Here is a 22,313-nt window from a genome sequence, read left to right on the forward strand (position 1 = left end):
AGCACTGGAAGAAAAGAGGAAGGAAGGAGCAGCAGGGAGAAATTGTCGTGTCCTGACACCAACCCCCTGCGCTGCTCACCGCCCGGCTGAAGGGACTGAAGGTAACCTGAGCGTAGGAGGCGGAGGAGAGGTGCTTGGAGTAAACCTGAGCCTGGAAAATGAGCAGGGTAGGTGCTACAAATGTTTGTATTTTGTGTCCCAATGCCTGAATTAGTACTTAAATATTTATACTAATTGCTAAGAAATTACGTTAAATTAAGTCTGTTTTGCCCGCAACAGTACGTGGTAAATGATTTCCCTGTCTTTGTTTTGACTCATGAGTTTTCTTGCTCCTGTTTCTTCTATTTTCTCCCCAGTCCAACTAAAGAAGGGGGAGTGAGCGAGCATTAGTAAAGTTACCCGTGTTACGCAGCAACTCCTATTAAAGTGATACACCCACTTGTTTGCAGGCGGAAGCAGGCATCAAAGTACAGCTGCAACACAACAAAATACCCTAGTGACAGTGTCAAAACCATTCAGCTGTTCAGGTTTAAACAAAGCTGCTTAACTTTATAAAATCTTACTAAAAATTGTGACCAGTACAAGAAAAGTCGTTACGAGGATTTAGTTCCATTTCTGAGCTAAAAGATGAAAATTCACTTATTTGCTTCCTCCTGAAAAAAGCAAATTCAGGAATTCCCTTTTGGAATCAAAACTTTCTATGTAACAATCTTTCTATTTTCATCAGTGTTCAAAAATTATTAATGAAAGAGTAATTATTGATTTTCATGAATACAGCCAATGGATTATCTTTTTAAAAGTCCAGCATATTAAATGCAGCATTGTTATCTCCTCATCAGCCTCATCTCCCCAGCAGGCTTCCCAGCTCTTCTATCTGTGGCTGTCATAGCTGGTTATTTGCGTATTTGTTTTCTAATAACAGACCTTCCAAAGAGATGACTTATCTTAGGTGTAGGTTAGACACACAAAAATGCTATTTCTTTCCTTACTACTAGGGAATGGGAACCTTAATGATAACCAGTTTGGGAAGATTTGGCACTTAAGCACACTATGATGCAAACATTTCATCTCCAACTTTTGAATCAATTACAATTTCAATACATCATGTTCGTCAAGATTTAGTTTGAGAACTCAACTATGCCAAACTGCAGAGTTACACTCTGTAACTTACATCAGTTGATGAATGTGATTTGTAATGAATTTATCACAAATGTGATAAATTCCAGCCACTGGAGGTGACGTTCTAAAGCCAGTAAATTTGTTACACAAATTCAGTATTTCCAAATAACTTCAAGTTATGCACAGTGTATTTACCCAGGTATGTAGGACGCTAGGTTTTCTTTAACTAGCTGGCAGTTAATACTAAAGCTTCTTCCATGAACAACAGAGCAGTCAAAGAGTTCAACAGATAAGACGTTATTACCTAAAATTTCTGTAAAAGAATAAGATAATTAGTGCCAATGACAGCATAAAGACTTTTATTTATGGTTTTGGAGGCATGGCAAATGGTACTAAAAGACAATTTTGTAAAATTACATTTGATCAAAATAATTGATTCTGAACATCAACAATCTGTAGAGGCTTAGCTTTGCACATACCTATAAAACTAACTTAAAATATACCAATAATTGCAAAATATTTTTGTACAAAGAAACAAACTGCTACATGTAATTTCATTTATTAGATGGGTTCCAAACCACCAAACCAGCATTCCACCGGTGTTGAAAAATAACTAGCTGTATATTAACAATCAATGGTATTGCAAAAAATCCTACTAAGGCACATATGTGTTATCAGAAAGTATTAAATTTTTTTTTTTTGGCGATGTTTTAGAGCAGCAGTGATCACATTCCCAGCTACCAATAAAGTTCAGGAAGAGTCAAAGATAGCTAGTACATTTGGGAACGAGCCCATCCTAACAAACCTGGATACTTGTCTCACTTCGTGCTGGTGTGGTCCATAAGAAAAGACATAAACAGAGATTTTGCCAGCAGCTTTCTCTGTTATGTCTCCTCCAATCAGTTCATGTTTACATAGTCTCACTCTAGGCTACCTGTCACCAGTATGAACATAAGCATTTCAGATAAATATTATTTAAAATATGAAAGTGCATGTTTCTACATTTGAGTCAATTTAATAATATTTAAATATAAATTAACACACTCTTGATAACTTACCAACAACTGAACACAGCATAAGTTTATCTTCAGTCATTTCTTCAAATCTTTCCTTGGCTTCCCTGTTCCACTCATTTGCCCCTTTATAAGGCCCAATGCAAGCCAGCCTGCACCTGATTGCCTAAAGAATAACTCAAATTACACATGTACCATCACATATCAAGACCACCTCGTTACAGCCAAATCACAGCCTTTGCCTTGCACTCATGCAGGACAGCAAGACAGCATGACCTTGGCTTCTGGTTCCACATTACCATTACTTGATTTAATTTAAAATTACCTCCCCCCCGCCCCAGCTGAGCATAGAAAGAGCTTACTTCTCCTTGCCGTCTTTTATGGTTAGGCATAGAATTGGTGCAGAGATCAGGAAAGATTACTGCAGAGAGGTGATAAAGCAAGCCTTTATCCTGTTTTGCTTATGATGTAATAACCCAGAGTCAAAACATCTAAGAACATGACTACACCACTGTAGAAGTCTGAAGAACTAAACACAGAGACACCACAGTACCTATATCACAAAATTCCTGCCAGATTTTTGAAAGGTATTAATTAGGAAACATAAAAAAGACACACATAGGACATCAGATGAGATGAAGTGCTTTGATGAAAAGAATTTTTGTTCCGTATCTTTATTGCAAACTTTTGTGGCTACACTACGGCTCAATTTGAAATTAACTATGAATGTTATTGTTTCCTCCTTCTTGTTTATTGCATCGAAAGGAAGAAGAAGCGTAACACAGATGAGGGAAAAGGGACAGAAAGGAAATAAAGACAATAGAACTAAGAATGGTTTTGTGCAGATATTCTTAGGATACAGGCAGTCAGGAATACGAAAATAAGACTGACTGACAGTTAAATAACCATTAAAAGAAATGGCTGTGGATGACAAAACCAACACTACATTAAGCACTGCTTATTCCAGTCTTGGCCAAGATTTCTGCACCACCCAAATCCATTAAAATGCCTGCAAACTGTATTAACGGACTGAAAACAGTCCAACTTCTCTTGTAACAGCCTAATTCAAATCTCTTAAACAACCAACTTACGTTTGAGCCAATGCAGTATGTGATTACATGTGAAGACTTACCAATGCTTATGTGCAACAGGATAGAGCTGCACGAGCAGCCTCAATTCTGATACCCTTACATTCTGAATGCTTGATTTTGCAATCTTGTGTTCATTCATGTTTCAAAGAATTTGAAATCCTTAAAAATTATTTTAAATAGAAAAGATTTGAAACCATAGCGGCACATAAGCAGACTCAAGTCTGCTGATCCGTCTATTATTTGCATTAAAACTAACAGCAACAGAAATTTGTTATTTCTTATGCAAACTTCTAGTGTAAACAGTTTGCCAGTGTTTCACCATAACCTATATATGGTATAGGAATGCTGACATTTGAGAGTAACTGACGGGTTCAAGTTTTTTTTAGACCACTCTCTAGTCGTCATATACCCATCTATATCTAATTCTTTAGCCCCTTCTCCTTTATGTTCAAAGTGAGGAGGCCTAGTAGTATGTGCTCAAGACCTGACAAACTCTTAACATATTTTTCTGAGGATTTGTATTTGGTCAATCACAAGCAACCAGCTGGAATGAATGGGTAACACATATCGTAACTCCCAACACCCTTATTCATTAGCTGCTGTGATCTGAAGCATTAACACATTGCAACTACAAGAACACTTTGCCATTTTCAGAATGTTTCCTCTCCCTTGCTGTCAAAAAAGGCTCTATTTTGGCTGAAACTTTCCCCAGAAACATCTGCTCAAAATATAAACAATTAAATCCTATTTTCACTATAAGATGTTGGCCAACCTTAGTTACAACAAACCACTACTTCTAGTGCCTACAACTGGTTAAAAAATCCCTACCACCATATGAAGTTTTAAAGTTTAGCATAATTATAGTTAGCAAGCAGAACTATCGAATGAACAGCTGAAGAAAAAGAATTGTTCTCTATTTATGTGCATTTTTTATTTGACAGAAATACTTTGCCATTTCCTTTCCCACTCAGATTTTCCTTCTTGTCAAAATGGAGAAACTCCTACAATACCTAAAGTTAGGAAAATACCAAACTTTAAATGCCATAAACCAAACAAAATCGTAATTTTTTTAAAGACGACCATTATTAGATTATAATTTGAAAATGAAAGAATGTAAAAATTAATTTGTCTTAACTATGGGGTAAAAGAAGGTATTTGAATTAAACGCACAAACATATGATGTATAGATACCTCCTCACTGCAAAGTAACATTAGATTTCATTTAAAACTGAACGATATTAAAAAAGTCTTCAGGGTGCACCCAAAACATGTTAAATAAGTCACATCATAAACCCATGTGAAAAGGAATTTGTTTAAGATTTCATTTACTTCAGAATGTTAACAACCCTCCTTCCCCTTCCATCCACTGAGATCCTATTAATTTTGAGTAATTGATCCAGGCAAGCACTAATTTACCTTTTCTGGAAAGCTCAGAAACTCCTTTTTAACTCTGCGTATGTCTTTAAGAGTTAAGTTAGCAACGTTGCCAAAGTCAACATATTTTACCCTAACTTCTTGATGACTTGGCAGCCCTTCAAGAAAAACAATTAAAGTTATTAAAACGAAAAAGAATATCTGATACAGGTTAAAGCACCAGAATTTCAGAGCAAAATCCACATTTACACCATATAATCACAACATATCACATTTGAAAATGTTCTATAACCCAATTTAAAGACTATATTCTTTAAGAGCCAGCTTTCGGGTTCTTGAATTGACAGATTTGGCATTTTAGTTCCCTTCCATCTAATCGCTTTATGAGACACCGGCACATTAAATACATGCCAAGTAGACATGTAAGCATACAGGCATGCCACACGGCCCACACAGGCAACACAGAGGTCAGCACAAGTCCACCCTCCAATCCCTTCAGAACTGCTACGGAGAATTATTAACCCATGCTAGTTACACTCAGAGGTGGGCTAGAACAGACAAATCTGTAGTTCAAACTTTTAATAGTAGGTGAATCACTGTTTAAAATAATTAATAGAATTTCAATAATATACAGAAAATGAAGTATACTGCTTCTATTTAAAAAAACCAAAAATATGTATAAACCACTCCATTAATGACAGAAAAATGTAACATGAATTAGTATTACTGACTTTTTTATGAACTACCTGTCAGAATAAGAATGCCTACTAATGGCTGTTTGTTACTATTCATATCCAGTGTGTGACTCTGATCTAGTATCACATCTGATTTTGCCACCTAGCATTGGACTGAAAGAATCAATACTTCACCTATAATCTGTGCTCTGTACCAATTCCCATCTTCCTGTTTTGCAACACAGGCTTGGCCTTCAACTGGGCAGACAATTTCCAAGTTTTGCCCATACCCACGTTTATATACCTCCTGAATTTCCTCTGGAAGAGCTAGAGAATCCAGGCTCTCTCTCTGAAATAAGAAACAAAACATACATACACACCAGATGTTCTTCTTTTTTAATGGCATTTTTGCTTTTTTAAGGGATATTTTTTCTAGTACTGTGCTTCCTAGTCTTCCCCCTCCAAATTAAACAGTGGTTATGAATACGTAAAGTGAATTAAGGATAACAACAATTGTTGAATATTGCCCTGTTCAATCACCACTCTAAACACTACACTACATACCCACATAGGAATTAACCATGTAACAAAACTGACAAAAAATGTTAACTTTCTGGAATTCTAAGAATTCCCAGAATTAATCTGGGATTAATCTAGGATTGTAGGAATTAATCTATTAATTCTAGGAATCCTGAAACAGGTAACAAGTGACATAAGTTAATGGAAATTGTAGCTTATTTAATGTGGACTACAAGTAGCTCAATATTAAAATGTTTGTTCAGAGTTTTATTTAAATAGACCTTTTTTCTAAACTTACCAACTGGAGATAGAAATCACTTGGACTATTAATGTGACAAACTACAACAGAGACTTCTTCTCTTTCTTGTGGAATCTTAGGTGGACTATACTGCAAGATGGTGTTATTTTCTACCTGACTGGGGAGCTGTGATCTAAATCTAAGGTAAACAAAATGAAATTTTTAATAAATTCTGTCAAAATTAACTGAGAAGGAACCCCTTTATATTCAAATATCAAGTTTCCCATAAAAAACACAAAATGGTCTTAGAAAAATAACTTGATGCATGTTTGTACGAATAGCTTGAACTTTCCTTCTTGCAGTTGGTGCAGCCAATTCTCTCTAACTCTTCTCCCATCACAAATGTAACATACAAAGAATGATATATAGCAGCTGGCTCCTGAAAAGATTTTGTTATTTGGGATGCAGTAGCATACATGTAAATAGTTGAAAAACATAAAGGCTAGAATCCACTACATTGTTATTTTCTTTTAGATTTCCTTTTCCTCACTTATGAGAAAAAGCAATTACCTAAGGAATACAGATGCAGTAAAAAATTATCTCCCACTGTTCTCACCACCATAAACTAGTTATGCTGAAATATAAACAAAGACTTCTGTGTGCAGAAAAATGAACTGTAATTTCCTACAGATTTGCATGCTGTACTCCCGTATCCAAACACCAAAACGCTCACGTTGTTCTCCATCTTCTGCCTCTTCTGCTGGTCCCTTCAAAGCAGCTCTTCTCTGTCCCAATGGCAACACCAAGCTCTCCCTTAGGCCCTACCGTTGTTTCTCCTCTTTGCTGTGCTGTATGCATCACGTCACGTGGCTGGTTCCAAAGTGCTGACTAGCTTGTCACTGCCTACCAGCCACATCAGATACAAGGTTGATTTCTGTGTGTTTTTCTGTCTGCGGTAGACACTAAGGGCTTCTCCTTTCAACCCTTTGTTATTAAAACTTGTACAGAAATTTAAATTGTGTCATTTTCTAAAATAAAGATCATTATCTAAATAAAGCCCTGACTAGTGCAAATGAGTATGCCACAGTGCTTATTAGTGAAGGTGAAAAAAAGGAAATCAGCAGATATTGCTGAAGATTAATACATCACACATTAGTATATCAAACACGGCAAAAACAACTTGCTTGGTAAACTTCACTTTATAAGTATTATGCCATTATCGTTTATGGCATAAGAGCATAAACTAAAGGAAAACACATACCTTGCCAAGTCTAAAAAAACTAATGCATCCCTGAGAGACACTGGCATGTTACTGCTTATTTTACTAAATGGAGGTTTTTTCAAATCCACAATGAGAACGCCATCCTCTTCTTTAAATACGGTCATTAAAACAACTTTATTATTTACCATTCCTAGAAATTTTGTCTTTGCTTCCTCTCCCCAACCTTCACACTGTGTTACAGGAAGAAAGAAGAAGTTACTGAAGATATCAGAGAACTTTAAAACAAAAAAATACAAATAGTAATTAAAAATAAAATAAAATACAAGCAAGGAAGGGAGCACAGATGCATCTGAACACATGAAATACTGAACACACTGTTAGCCTGTCTAGTCCACAGCCAGGATTGCACTAAACAGTGCTCTTCTATGATGGATTTCTAAGTGTTTTTGACTGTATAAAACTGAGTCAGATCAAAGAGCTGCAGTTTCCGCGTTTCTTTTGAAGATTTGAGATTTCATCCCCTCTGATTGTTCTGATAGATAAACCAGAATTGTCATATGCTGTTTGACCTCATGACTTACATTTCTGCTCTCCCAAATAATTTGAAACTTTATTCTTATCTTTTTGTGTCTTTATACAAATGTACAACATAGTTTAGTCAATTTACACATTCCTCCTCTCCACAACATCCTTCTCCATGTTTTATCTACCTTGAAAAAGCTTGTCTGAATTGGTTTCTCTTGGATCAAGTTAATGCATTTCTCATTTGATACAGCAAATCTGTGCTTTTTAGGTGTGAAAAAAATGAAAGCACATAAGGAAGGCATTTTACCCATACCTGTGAGAATTTTTCCAGATCTTTCCTGTTTAAAGCTAGTTCAGACAACATCAGAATGGTAAAAAAAAAAAACCCAAACCAACCAGCAGTTAAGTTATACTGTCAGAAATGCACAGCTGCGTTGGACGTAGTTCATTCCCATGTGAATGTGGCAAAAATAAAGCAAGCCTAATAAATGACTATTGAAGAAAATAATGCTGCAATATATGTCCTTTTACTAAGAGAATAAAGGCTGACAGTACTTTATTTGTTGTTATACTGAAAGAGAACAAATAACACCTTTCAGTATGTGGCAAAAAAAATTAAGTAACAAAGAGCAATCCCTGAAAAAATGATCTTAAAAATTCTGAAGCCATTTCTTCTCTGTTTGAATGATTTTTGAGAGTAACTACTTGCATATCAGACAGCCATGAAATGAGTATGTTCTGTAATTTGTTTTTAAATTTGAAAAGAGAACTTGTCTAGAGTAAGAATAGTGAGATTTAAGCCTGAAATATGTATTTGTAAACCCAGAGGCTTATCAAGACAGACTGCTCGAAGCTCGTTTCCTTTCCAATGAAAGCAATGCAACCCATCTTTTTACAAGAGATGATTTAACTTTTTTTAAAAAATAAAATACATCCTGTACTCCTCTCGAGTTTCCTTCTGTTTATACTGGAATAAGATAATTGTAAATTATGTAGTTAAGTTCTTTAATATAAATCCTAGGAAGAAAAAAAAATCTCCTGAAATAACACAAACAGCTTTTACTTACTGCATTTTTGGGAACAAGACCCTTCAGTGCACACCGTACTGCTAAAGGAGGAACAGCTGCAAGTTCTGCCTCAATATGCTGATCAGGCTTCCTTACAAACAAAGAAATGTCATCTGTTCTAATAGTTTGCACAGTAGCAGGTTCAGGCCTTTCAGCGGGAACATATCTATTGTAAAGGGGAATAAACACAGTACTAGCTTAAAAGAAAAGCCAACACCAAAAAAACCCCCAGACCAAACCCCAGACTTAAAATAAAAGCAATTATTGAATAATTGGCATAATGCCATGTCATTGAAAGAAAACCAGAAAGTCTTAATGAAATGCATTTCTTTATTTTTTTAAAAACCTTGAGGACTCACGTGTTCTTTTTTGCAATGCAAGTCTAAGTTTAATATTTTAACATTTGAAGGCTTGTATACTTGTGTACTTAAATACACTGCCACTTTTCCTGTGGGAAATACATACGTACAGAATATTGGTGTCATTTGGACATCTGGTTATCTGCTTCTGTGAAGCTGATGAGGGACTTGTTTCTTAGTAGAGATTCTCTTGGCTAAAAACATTCCAGGACAACAATTGCAGACAAAACCCTTTCTCTGTAAACATACCCTGAGAAAATCAGAACTACAGAGCTCCCAAAATCAATCAGGAATACTTCCAGCAGTGCAATATCACAAAGTCTGTATCTTATTGGACCGCAAGTCTTCCTCTCGTTTTTACTTTTTAGGGGAATTAGTTCAGTGACAGTTCCACGGCACCACATTCCAGTTTCCTTACTCTTAATAAAAGTTCTAGCACCTATACGGAAGCAAATTAAAAAAAAAAGACAGATTAAATTCAGAAATTCAGTATTTGTAGATATTTCACATTGGAAGTATTATTACAGTTCTGCATGATGTTCCATTGTTGCCTGTCTTCCACACGGGTACTAAAAGTGCTACTGTTAATCGAAGACACAAAGTCATTAAAATCCTTGTCTTGATAGTGACCAGAAATTCTCTCCCCACATTCATTTACGTAACATCTGTAAGGCTAGGAGATGTGGTTTAAGAATTAATTAATAAGTAATTAACGTGTAATTAAGAAGCAATTTCTGGCAAACTTTCTATACCTTTTAGTAAAGTGGGAAAAAAACATCCAAGTTTAGGGCTATTACATACTTCTTATCATTTTTCTAAACACCTACTAGAAATGAGTAACATTTGTCAACATGTGGGCTAGAAAGTAATTTTAATGATTTAGCAAGGTATTCTTGTCTTTCATTTTTACTTCCAGGATGGTTTCTATCCAGTTAGTGAACTTTTAAAAAAATCATCTGTCTACTCAAAGGGAATGTTGCTTGCATGAGAGAAAGATGATTTACTGAAGTAACGAAAGAACTAGGCTAGTCATTAAAATAAGTATGCTGAAGGATCAGTTAACAATTACCATGTAATGCTGGAAAACATTAAGTTTACAGCCAGGTGTTTCAACTGCTGATTACTCTAAGCAATTTGCTGAGGCTGAGAAGTGCAGTCTTTTTCACTTCTACCATTTTTGTTTATATGATTTAATAAAAGTCTACTTTACTGAACAATGTGGACAATGTTTCCCAAAAAGCATTAATTGTAGATTCCAGAACATATAAGGACTGCTTTACTATGCAAGAGTATTACACCAAAGAAGATAGTATTTTAAGCGAGCGTAGACCTTTAGAAATTAGTAATTTACCTAGTTCCAAAACATCTGAAGGCAAGAGAGGCAAACTTCTATTACAACAAAAGTCTTTCAATTTCTCCTGCAAAACCCCTGCTTCTTTCCTCTGGGAGTATCTCCGAATATAGAAGTGACATGGATTTATAACATGGCTTACAAACACTAGTTCTCTTAAACCTGAGTAAGACATAAAACAGATGATCAGACATTCTCCAAGTGACTCCAGCAGATATTATTAGACATGATTAGGTTTATGTTGCATTCATCATGATAACATCACCTCAGTTAGCTTTTAACCTGACAAGTCTGCTCACACTTCCTTTCAAACTAGCTACCATGTTTGCTTTCTGATTAAATCTACTCTTTTGAACTACCTCCTTATGCTACCCTGCAAAACAAAAGGCTGTCCCACTGCTTGCAAAGTGGTAGCCTGAATTTAAGTAGGTAATTCAGTTTGTATTCCCTGTATTTAACAGAGAAACAGGAAGCTTCTAGAACGCAAATTAGAGAGATTAAGACTCCCACCGTGAAGAACAGGTATGCTAAGCACTGTATAGTTACTCAGCGACAATGCATGAAGATCAATGAATACCCTAAAGCTAGCCAAGAGATGACCCTATAAGACAGTACTTCTGACTAAGCATCCAAATGCTTTGTACTGCAGATACCTCCCTTGATTTGGGATCCAAAATGCAGGTTTCTCTTTCGGAAGCTACTCACCAAAGGTGGTGTATGTGTCAGAAGGTTTTAGCCCAGCAACTCACTTCCTACAGGAGTATTTTACACCCCAGAACTTCCTGCAAAGAGTGAACAGCATCATCTAGATCCAATGCCACCTGCATGACTAATCAAGGCACAGCAGACAGACAGATTTGCAGCGTCCTAGAGCACGGCCATCTCTGTACTACAACTGATCGTGGGCAAAAGATGGTACAAAGAATCTCGCATTTGAAACATTCTGAGCATGTATGCAGGACTGTGCTTGGAATTTTAGGAAATGCAGCGTCCAGAACAGATGCAAGGTTACTCTTGGGCACTTCCAGTGGAAAAGAGGGCAGCTGAGTAAAAAGTCTGAATGACTTGAAAGGTTTCACCTATATATACACTAACTCTTGGATCACCCCTGGTCACCATCTCCAATGATGTGATGGGTCAGCTAGCTTGTCTTAAGTATACCGGGAAAAGCATGTACTAAAGTCACTTCAATAGATCAGCTGAGGCTGACACCTCCAGCCAAAACCAGTAATGTGATCTGGGCCAGTTCTGGATCACTGGAGCCAGATGGATCCAGAAGAGATGTCTTTAAGCTGAGTACATTCCTTAAACTAAATGCAAACAAAAAATCCCAACAAACCACAGCTGCCTGAAAAGGATTTGAAAAATTTATCAAATATTATTCATCTGATAACTAATCCTACTAGCAGGAGAGAATGAAAAACTTACTACATCAAACTTCAAATTATGCTTCTCATAATCCAAAACCATCCAGTATTGCACAAAATACATATTTTAGCATATTACTGATAAAACCAAATCACATCAGGTAACTGATCATTTCATCTCTTAAGATCTTGTTCTCCTAGTGTATACGTGACAGGTACTCAAACCTAAGTGTCTGGTAAGGCTCAAACATCACACAACTGCCATAACTGTGATGTGTTTCTCTCTCCATGACAATTCTTTGATGTCTAATGAAGGGTAAACACATGCTACACTAACCCCAGTATGGGCACTAGGAGAATTTCTCTGCTAACTACTCATTTCCACAGAATTTGTTATGGACTTAAACTGCTCAAATTCCCTAACACTCTGTCAAGTCTCATTAAGAGCAGCCAGTAATTACTGGACAGGAAATTGCCAGGGGAAAGCATATTTATATGACTCTGAGGTTAAAAAAAACAAAGGAAAAAAACCCAACCCAAAAACCCCAAACCAAACCAAACAATGCAATTTCCTTAATCTTATTTCTTCACTATTATTTAGTGTCCTAGATTAAGGCACATCTTTTTGCAGCAGTGCTTCTTCCTCTGTCAACTTCTTAGGTCAGTTTCTTTCTTTCCCAATACTGCAATCCCTTATCTTCCAACTTTTATTACCATTTACAGTCAACAAAGCTCAAAGCACTGCATAAACTGTGCCTACAACATTTTTCAAAGCAGCAGTTTATTTCCTCAAATTACTGTTTCGTACATTTATCTGTTCACTCATAATTCAGAAAACCACACGCAGATGGAGGGAGAACAAGACAACAGTTCAAAATTCAGTATATGAACTACTGACCTAAGAAATGGATCCCACTGTTCGCAGCAAGCACTATTATTATTATGTCAAATACCTGCCAGGTGTTGAGAAACACTGCCAATATTGAGTTTCTGAAAGTTGCCTGGGACTCCCTGCATTGCATCTTCCAACTAAGTGCTTTTATGGTAAATCTTAGAAGACGGTACAGTCTTTATATTAGCAAGGAGAGCAGACCAGGGAGCGTTTTTGCATAGCAAAACTGCTGGTGCTAGGAATGACATCTGCACTCTACGCACCTCCCAAACTAGCTTTGACTGGAAGGAAATCAATTCACATGCCCCAAGTCTGCTCTTACATGTAAGCAAATACATGCTAAGTTGGGACGGTCAGGAGATCTGCTTCCTAGTACGTTCCTGATCCCAACTAGAATGCTAACATACGAGTTCAAGTCTCCAACAAATTCCAGTGTCTGCTCTCACTGCTTAGAGGATGGGTCCCTTGTAGTAAACTAAACCATTTATCAGACAGGAAAACCATTAACCAGCTTTGTCTTGAAAAGGTGTTTCCTTCTTGAAGAGTTTCTTCCTCTGTTTATCAGCATGATATTCTGTGGGAAACTCTGCTTCTTTATTGTTTTAGAAGAAAAGTTTAACGAATTATGTTAGTTAAGTATTGATACGTATGTAGTAAAGCAGCAAACACAGTAAAGAGAAATTGCACGTATTGTAAGGGTACTGCAAAGGCAAAAATTCTCCTATCTGATGTGACTGGAACAGATGCACACACAGTGACTACATGGACATGGCCAGCCCACACGCTAATACCAACAACACAAAACTATCATTACAATTCTTAGATTCAAGACATGCAAAATTCATGTAACACTGCAGTTTGAAGGAATTTTGTTCTTACAAGAGTTTTGTGAAGTCCACTTGGATTCTGGAATATGTTATGTTAGACAGTCATGTCAAAGCTCTGAAATTTACCTCACCTTGATAACAGCTATATGCTACCACAACTACTCCCACATACCACCCCTACCCTCTCCCTCACCTTCCCCAAGCATCACTAATCACAGGCATTTTCTAGGTATCTTGCGGACAGAGAACATTCTGAAGTTAAGCATCTTAATTATACTGTGGGACACATCTATCTATTCCCCCCCCATTATCTAATTGGAATTTCCATGTTTGAACTTGTGCTTAACGCCTTCAGCCCTATCCCTGAGCACCTCCTGAACACCAGTTTGGTAGGCTCTGCTGGACTCACTCCTGTGTGACAGTGATGTTCAGTACTGCAGGGTCCCAAACTGGACACAGTCCTCCAGATTCACAAGAGCCTAACAGAAGGGAAGGATCACTTCCTGCACCTGTTACCTACACTTAGTAATACAGTCCAGGGAAAACCTGACAAGCTGAGTGACCTTGTCATTGCCAGTTGATGTAATGGGAGAAGATTCAGGAAGATGAAGGGAACTGCCAGAAAAGCGTTCTCCAGGAGCCAACGTCAGAAACTCTGAGGGGGGCTGTAATAACTGAGTCAAAGAGAATTGTCCAGGAACAGGAACTTATGACCCCTCTTTGAGAGAACTTGTAAGAAAGTTTTCACTAAGCTAAGCTGAAGGAAGACAAAAAAGACATGATGCTAGCTCAAAGGAAGATAAAGTGAAATACAGACATCACTAAAGAATTCATATGAGCTGAGTATAACCACAAACACAACATAATACAAAACACCTAACATCATGCTTGACAAGGGAACACTGAAAGCATCAGGTATAAGAAACTTACTTTCCAGGTCATCTTCAAATATTTCTTCTATTATGACATCAGGGCTGGATGGAGACTTGGATAGAGCAAGAATACTCTGATCATGTATCACAGGAAGTGTTTCTTGTACTTGAGTATTTTTCACTTTGTGAGCACTGAGTTTATTTGCAAGAGCCTTTATTTTCCTTTCTCTGCTAAGTGCTGGAAACGTATTCTCTACAGATTGAGTGTTGCAGCCTGGTATTTCACCTTTGTCATCAAGGCTAAGAGTGTGTTGTCCATTCTCTTCACTATATTTGGGAATACATTTCTTTTGAGACCAGTTAATATAATTCAGTCTGTTTTCAGAAAAGCATGAGACAAAGCAGAGGTTTTGTTAAGAACATATCACTATGTTAAGAAAACACCTGGTAAGAGCTGGTTGAAATAAACTGTTACGTTTTTGAACACCAAGACAACAAAAACAGTAACGTAATTTCTGAAACCTAAAAAGGATTGGCACAGAAACGGCACATATTCTTGGGCACAACTCAGTACAAAAGCTAGTCCTGCTTGAATGATCAGAGACCACAAGTACAGATACAAACTATGTGAAAAAATGTTAATAATGGGATAGATAGTTCATGTTAAAAACAAAAGGCATGTCAGATGCTTTTGTACTAACAGTTACTCTTCACTGTAATCTGCAGGATCTTCCAGTACTACAGTATGCAATAAGCCTTTTTTAACATAACCAGTACTAACTATAATGGCCCAACTTTCATCAAGGTTTTGTCAAAGACTGCAGGGAAAAATAAATAAAGTGGACTAATAAAATAAAAGCAATTGTAATTTTAAAAATAAAAGTAATTTTTTTCTGGTGCAAGTTCATCTTAAGTTATTTCTTTTGGCATTTAGACTATGAATTGGAAATACTGTAAATGTGAGTATTTGCTGTTGATTTTTGAGATTTATTTACACCTACATGAAGTAATTTTCATATGCTGAAATGATAAACATCTCTATTAAGTGTACTATGAATGTGTAGATGTGGTGCATAGGGACATGGTTTAGTGGTGGACTTGGCAGTGTTAGGTTTATGGTTGGACTCGATCTTAAAGGTCTTTTCCAACGTAAATGATTCTATGGTTCTATCATTAAACGCCAGACAAAGCTGAAGAGCACACAGCATAAAAAAATCTTGGTAACTTCAGTGATACAGTGAAATATAGTTGGGTGAAACACAAGTAAAACTCAAATGTCAGAACAGTAACTGGATTAACTGGAATGCTGATTGAAATACCAGCATCTGAAGTTTTGCTTTGTTTCATTATACTCTTACAAACCCATAGGCATATACAGAGGGGTTTTTTTATTTTTAAATTTAATCTCCAATAAACATTTAACCATTGGAAGAACACGTAATTACGTTACTGTTCCTATCCTCTTTATTAAAAAAAAAAAATACTTACTGCCTTGTTGTTCCCCATTCAATCTTGCCCAAATTTTTTAACAGAGATGTAATCTCACCAGTGTTTACGAAGAATCTCGAGAGAAGAAACATTACAGGTGGTGACATGAATACCTACATCATTCTGACAGTTTGAGATGTATGATATTTTTTAGCATAATATTCACAGAGGGGCAAAATAAGAGATCAATTACCTACTCCAGTTTCATTCTTCCACTCCTATTAACAACAGATTTGGTCGCTTATTTATCTGCACATTCATACTTAAAAACCCTCTTGCCTTTTGCATTCTTTCTCTTTCACGCAGAGCGGTCCAGCATTCACTTACTGAGTTTTCACACCTATACCCAGTTTAGTTCAATAAATTATGCTGCTCGGAGAAAAAGAATTCTCCAAAAGTCCTGAAGAACAAAACTGCAACTGAAATCCAAAATGTATGTTCTTTTTGTTTATTGCTACACTAATAGACAGCTGTTTCCTTTACTGATGAAAACTAGCAAAATCTTTTAAGTACTTTTACAGTTAGGTTAGCAGAACTGTAAATATAACTTCATTCACTCAGATCTTTAGCTTTGCTGTCCAGTTATGAACAATTTGTAAAAACTGAAGCGTAAGCAGTATTGAAGAGCCTATCTTTTCTTCTTGCTGCCGCCCCTCCAGGAATGTATCTAGCCTTCATCCTACGGTATTTTATGTCTACAAAATGTGCCTCAACTCCTGTTCACCTCCCTAGTTGCAATTTTTTCATGTTTCACCTTTGGAGTGGCACCCGCACGCAAGGCTTTTATACTCATCCTTCATCACATCTCCTTTTTCTCCTGTTTTGTTCAAGTTCTTAAAAGGTCTTCCAATGCAAACAAATTTGATTTTGTCATGTTTTAGCTTTTTCCTACGTTGGGAGAATTTGCCACATCATGCATTTAAATAGGCTTCTCTGAAATTCTCATTCACCGCTGACATCTTCAAAATAGGCCTTACCTACTAAGTTTACTAAAAGATGATTTTAAAGGTTCCTTTATCCATATTTTAATGACTCAACTCACATATGAGGAGTTGTAATTTTTGTCAAGCATTGGAACAGGCTGCCCAGGGAAGTGGTTAAGTCACCATCCCTGAGGGCATTTGGCTGAGAGAGTTGGGGTTGTTCAGCCTGGAGAAGAGAAGGCCCTGAGGAGACCTTATTGCAGCCTTTTGGTACTTAAAGAGGGCTGGTAAGAAAGATAGGGAGAGACTTTTTAATAGGGCCTGTAGTGATAGGACACGGGGTAATGGTTTTAAACTAAAAGAGGGTAGATTCAGACTAGATACAAGGAAGAAGTTTCCTACACTGAGGGTGGTAAGGCACTGGCACAAGTTGCCCAGAAAGGTGGTAGGTGTCCCATCCCTGGAAACATTCAAGGCCAGGTTGGGCGGGGCTCTGATAAGAGTTGAAGATGTCCCTGCCCATGGCAGGGGGGTTGGACTGGATGACTTTTAAAGGTCCCTTGCAACCCAAAGCATTCTAGGATTCTGTGATTAAAAAAGACACGTATACATGGTGCTTAGGGACATGGTTTACTCGTGGACTTGGCAGTGTTAGGTTTACAGTTGGGACTCGATGATCTTAAAGGTCTTTTCCAATCTAAATTGTTCTATGATTCTATGATAATTTTTCACACTTTGCATGGAAGTAATCAACTTTGGAGCTCCATTCCTGTGTGCCAGTCAGAATCTGATGGCACACAACCACTCTACCCCTCAGAGTGGTTCCACGACCTGAAATATAATGGGATCCCAAAGCTGTTCCAACCTAAACCCATTGTTCTGTCCTGCCTTCATTGTTCCTAAGCATGGCCTTTATACACTAGGATTGCAGTACTCTGACCAGCCTTATGACCAAGCTGCATAGGGTCAGCCATACAACAACAGCACTGACATATTTTCTTGCTCATTTCTGGTCTAGAAATCGTATTTATGACTGCCAATGAAGGCAACGTGGTAACTGGGATTTTCCACAAATTTCTTCTTAGACAATGCCCCAAAAAGCATTTAAATCTTTCCTGAAGGTGAGAAATGGGTTCATTTTTGAAAAAAATAATTAAGCCATTATTTCCCCAATTTATTTCTACTTACAAAGGGAAGGAGAGGAAGTTTAATAGTGGCAGAAGTCTTGTCAAGAATTCTTTAAATGCATATATATTTGTTTACATAGCAGCAAATTGCACGTCCTTTCTCCCTGATGCCTCAGATGAAGGCTACTACACATCGTTAGTGATGAGTTTCTTTACATCTGAACTAGTACTTTTTCAGTAAAATGCAAACAAAGCAGCTCGACTTCTGCCGTTTAACTGTTATATGAACAGTTTTTGTAATTAAGACAACCAGTGCATCCATTTACCTCCCAATATACCTCCCACTCCAGTCATTTACCTTGGAGATATTTTTTCCTTCAAACTATTCACTCTTGAGAGCTCAGCCTCAACTGGCAACTTTAAATCATAAATAACCTGAAATTAAGAAATACAGTCTTAGTTTCTATTATAGAAAAAAAGCAGATTATACAGGCACCTATTATCTACAACATGACAAAGCCAGAGCATGACATCTTTAATTTTACAGAAAAAAACCTTGTTTACTCATTAATAGTTGATTCTCAATTATGCCATCTTACATTCCTAAGACCTAACGGCTGGGGATTTTGCAACATTAGCATGTAAACAGAAGCAGGACTCAAATTTTCCTTTCATATGAATAGGTACTGAGAAGGTGACTTCTAAGAAGGTAAGCCTACAGGATGACAATGGTGGATGCCAGCTCCCAAAAGTCACACTGGGCAAGATGGAGGCAAATTACAGGAAAAAGGAGAGATCAGACTTCTTGTCCGAGTCAGATGAGAAAGACTGTATTTCTTCATATGGAAGGTGACACCTGGACACAGGGAACACGACAGTCTAAAAATCACACTACTTCAAAGAATGACAGGGCCAGTTACTCATTATTTTTCTCAACACAAGGCCTACAAAGGCTCCAAATGGACTGACTGAGCAGCACATTTTAAAAAAACAGAGGTAGCTATTTTATAAACACCTCATTTAAAATGTGGAACTCACCGCCACTGCATATGCATACATACATACAACAATGTACACACGCTGCCACAAGCAGAAGATATCTGAAGATATTCAAGGAAATGCTACACAAGCTTATGACAGAATGGGGTAATGTTTATTCAGTATAATGACCCTGCTGTATCCTACCGATTATAAAATCCTTAACCTTCAACTTCCTATACTCACTAAATGCCCAGGTTCTCAGATTCTTCCCCCAGGCATCTTTTCCTCTCTGTTGTCAGAGAGAGGAGACTTCACAGGCTGGACGTTTGGTCTGATACCCCCACTACCTGCTGTGCTGTTTCTATGAACAGCAGATATGATGGGGAGGAAGAATGGAAGTAAAGGCCTGTGACCAAGAGAATCAGGAGAGTGTGGTATTAATTCTGGAGCAGTTCAGTGAGAAGGCTGGAGAGCTCGGAAATGGAAAAGGCTTGAGACTTCCAAGTGCTGAAAACATTGCCCTTCCACTGATCAGTAGTGTGTCACAGTTTTCTTGTCCTCCCCCTCCATTTGCTGTTTCAGATAGCAAGCTCTTCAAGGCAAGGACCATCTTTTGTGTCTCATGTCAGTCACTAGACCCTAATTTGTGAGCAAGACCAAATATAAACCGTGTGTGTGTAGAGGTGGGGTAAGAATACATTACTGCAAAAAATCTCAGTATCGAAGTTGGCAAACTGAAAGATGGACCACAGAAACTGTCAATCCAAATTTGAATATATTCATTAAATTATTTTGCAGTGCAAGAATGTAACTACCTGAGCAAGATCAGAACGGGTTCTTACAGAAGGTGTAATTTTTAATTCCTTTGCAATCCTAATGATATCAATCAAGCACTTTGTCTTCTCTTCAATGACTTCCTTAGCTTTTGCAATACCAGCACTGTAGTAGTTGATGCTCTTCACTAATTCTGCACGCAATTTCCTTTTCCTGTATTAAAATGTTACTTCTCAGAATTTAATAAGCACTCAGCTGTACAGACTCAAACTTCAACTATAATGCATAATCACTAGTTATACTACAATACAAAAGGGGATACATCTCACACAGAAATATAATTTTCCTCAAACAGCGAGAAGTGGAAAGCATGGAAAACCCACTTAAGAGTAACCACAAAAGTTACGATTTCACACTGGAAAGCCACTTCGTTTGGAGAAACGTTTCTTCATTAAATGTTTAAAGCACTCTTCCATTCAACCCTCCAAGTAATTCCATACACATTCAACTGAAAAACGAAACAGATCAATTTTACATTTCAGGCTATTAAGGTATCACATCCCCCTCTCAGAGGCTCTTCTGGAATCCTAAGCTTTGACACCTCTTCCCCCCTTAAATCTGATGAGACAAGTATTTTTAAAATCAAAGCAATAAAATGTCCTTGGGCTTCTATCAGCTTGCAAGTTTGCAGAAAGTAAATTTTAAAACACACTTATTCTCGCTGTTAAATGGATCATCCACTAATCGCAGTATCAAAAAAACCCCAAAATTGAGCCATTTCATTAATTTTTTCCTTTTTTTTTTTTAAAGAGCAGAGGCTGCATAAGCTAGTGTTTTCCATGCAAACCAGCTCCAAGACACCACTACAAATAGGGGAAAAATACTGCACAAAAATTAAGATAGGTATTAGGAAATACTGCTATGACAAAGACTGAAATTTTATTTAGAATTCCTTTATCTGAATCAGAAATAACTTTCTGATAAAAATAACTCACCCTGACCATCCTACAAATCAGATTACTACCTTGAGAGAACAGAAGCAGTAAGTTCATCAAATGTCCTATCTGCAGTTTCTGCAACTTTGTCTCCTTCCTGCTTCACTTTCAATTCCAAGTATTTCAGCATCTATTTCATTCAGTGTTGAATAAACATGCATTTATTATTATTTCATTACTCCCACATTATTCTTTTTTTCAATTCAGAACAGAAGCAATGAACAGTAAGGCAGTGACCAATACTCCAGCAGAAAGAGTAACACTGAACTACCCAAGAGTGACACTTAAACCAATTATAGCTCATTAAACCCTTTGTTTTCTCCAACTTCTAGTCAGCTCACACTGCCTGGATCCTCATGTCAACTGAAGTGTTTAGGTCTTTGAGGCAAGAAACACATAGATCTTGGGCCCACACCTCACTTTCCTTACTTGACATTCTAATATAGCACGATACACAGATAACCAGCATACTAAGATTCAGACTTTTTCTTAAAACTTTTTTTTCCTTCATGCTCACAACAAAAGGTTCTTCTTTTGGCTAAGCATCACTTTTGTCACTATAGTTACACTTAATGAAGAGACTATGGAAAAAAACCTCAGTAATGCAACACTGCTTTGGTAATTCCCAGTCATTGTTGAAAAGCCGTTGGAAGACCTCAGTTGTATGCATGAGTTATCATATTAGGGCTGCTGAAATGGTGGGTTTTTACAAGATGCTATTAGTACATGAATTAGGTATTCGGCATAACTTTGCTTAACAGAGAGACTGGCAATAGCAACAAAACAAGTTAGAAAGAATGGAAAACAGGTTTTAAGGACACTTCATGCCACACTTACTAGAATGAATTTGCTTTAAGTTTTTGGACCATTAAACACTTCTATACCTGGGCATTTTAAAATACACGTAAAATGTAAATAAAAGGCAAAGACAGAACTGCAAGCTCTTCCATAGCACATTTAATAAAAGGTAAAGTTTAAATAAAATAATTATCGTTGATGAAGTTCATAGGTTACTCAGTAAAACCTATTAACAGCATTATCCAGTATTTTAGGATTCTTTCTCTATACTGTGCATAAACAAAAAGCTTCAATCAACAACAGGATTTAGTATTTTCTGATTTAACTTATTTTCACCCACCTTGTCTGCATCATGTAAGTGCATGAGGTTACACATAGCTATGCACAAAGCTCCATCAATATCTTCCATAGTTTTGCTGTCCTGGGGAAAGATTTGCCAATGAATATACAGTTGCTTGTATGACCAGAAGACAAGATGGGCTATACTCATTTGCCATTTTGACAGAGACACTCATGTGAGTGACTGATGATCTGTGTAAGGCTCTGAGCAGCTCTATAGCTGCAAACAGGCCCCAAATTATTAGCTCACCTGAATTAAACTGAGAACATTTACACGGCAGTATTTCTGAAACATGGACTCATTTTTTTTTGTTTGTTAAACACATGCAATTTATTTGCACACACATACATGCAAAAACCAAATGACAAGATAGTACT

General features: G+C 37.1%; 1 protein-coding gene across 1 annotated transcript in view; it reads right to left on the bottom strand.

Moving 5' to 3' along the window:
- The window catches only part of RNF17 (ring finger protein 17), a gene marked incomplete at its 3' end in the record, with an annotated part of 44,752 nt that overhangs the window by 16,102 nt on the left and 6,337 nt on the right, over positions 1-22,313 (bottom strand). The window contains exons 6-21 of the mRNA XM_009708802.1: positions 21,937-22,017; positions 20,828-20,928; positions 19,845-20,016; positions 18,407-18,483; positions 15,999-16,073; positions 14,569-14,837; positions 13,320-13,400; positions 10,553-10,714; positions 9,451-9,640; positions 8,843-9,008; positions 7,290-7,480; positions 6,085-6,227; positions 5,467-5,616; positions 4,640-4,755; positions 2,178-2,298; positions 1,315-1,432 (exon numbers count right to left, since the gene is read on the bottom strand). Coding sequence (XP_009707104.1) covers positions 1,315-1,432; positions 2,178-2,298; positions 4,640-4,755; positions 5,467-5,616; positions 6,085-6,227; positions 7,290-7,480; positions 8,843-9,008; positions 9,451-9,640; positions 10,553-10,714; positions 13,320-13,400; positions 14,569-14,837; positions 15,999-16,073; positions 18,407-18,483; positions 19,845-20,016; positions 20,828-20,928; positions 21,937-22,017 — 2,213 coding nt within the window. The remainder of the gene's footprint in view (positions 1-1,314; positions 1,433-2,177; positions 2,299-4,639; positions 4,756-5,466; positions 5,617-6,084; positions 6,228-7,289; positions 7,481-8,842; positions 9,009-9,450; positions 9,641-10,552; positions 10,715-13,319; positions 13,401-14,568; positions 14,838-15,998; positions 16,074-18,406; positions 18,484-19,844; positions 20,017-20,827; positions 20,929-21,936; positions 22,018-22,313) is intronic.

This window comes from Cariama cristata, unplaced genomic scaffold (assembly GCF_000690535.1).
Source record: "Cariama cristata isolate BGI_N322 unplaced genomic scaffold, ASM69053v1 scaffold2011, whole genome shotgun sequence".
Classification (NCBI taxonomy): domain Eukaryota; kingdom Metazoa; phylum Chordata; class Aves; order Cariamiformes; family Cariamidae; genus Cariama; species Cariama cristata.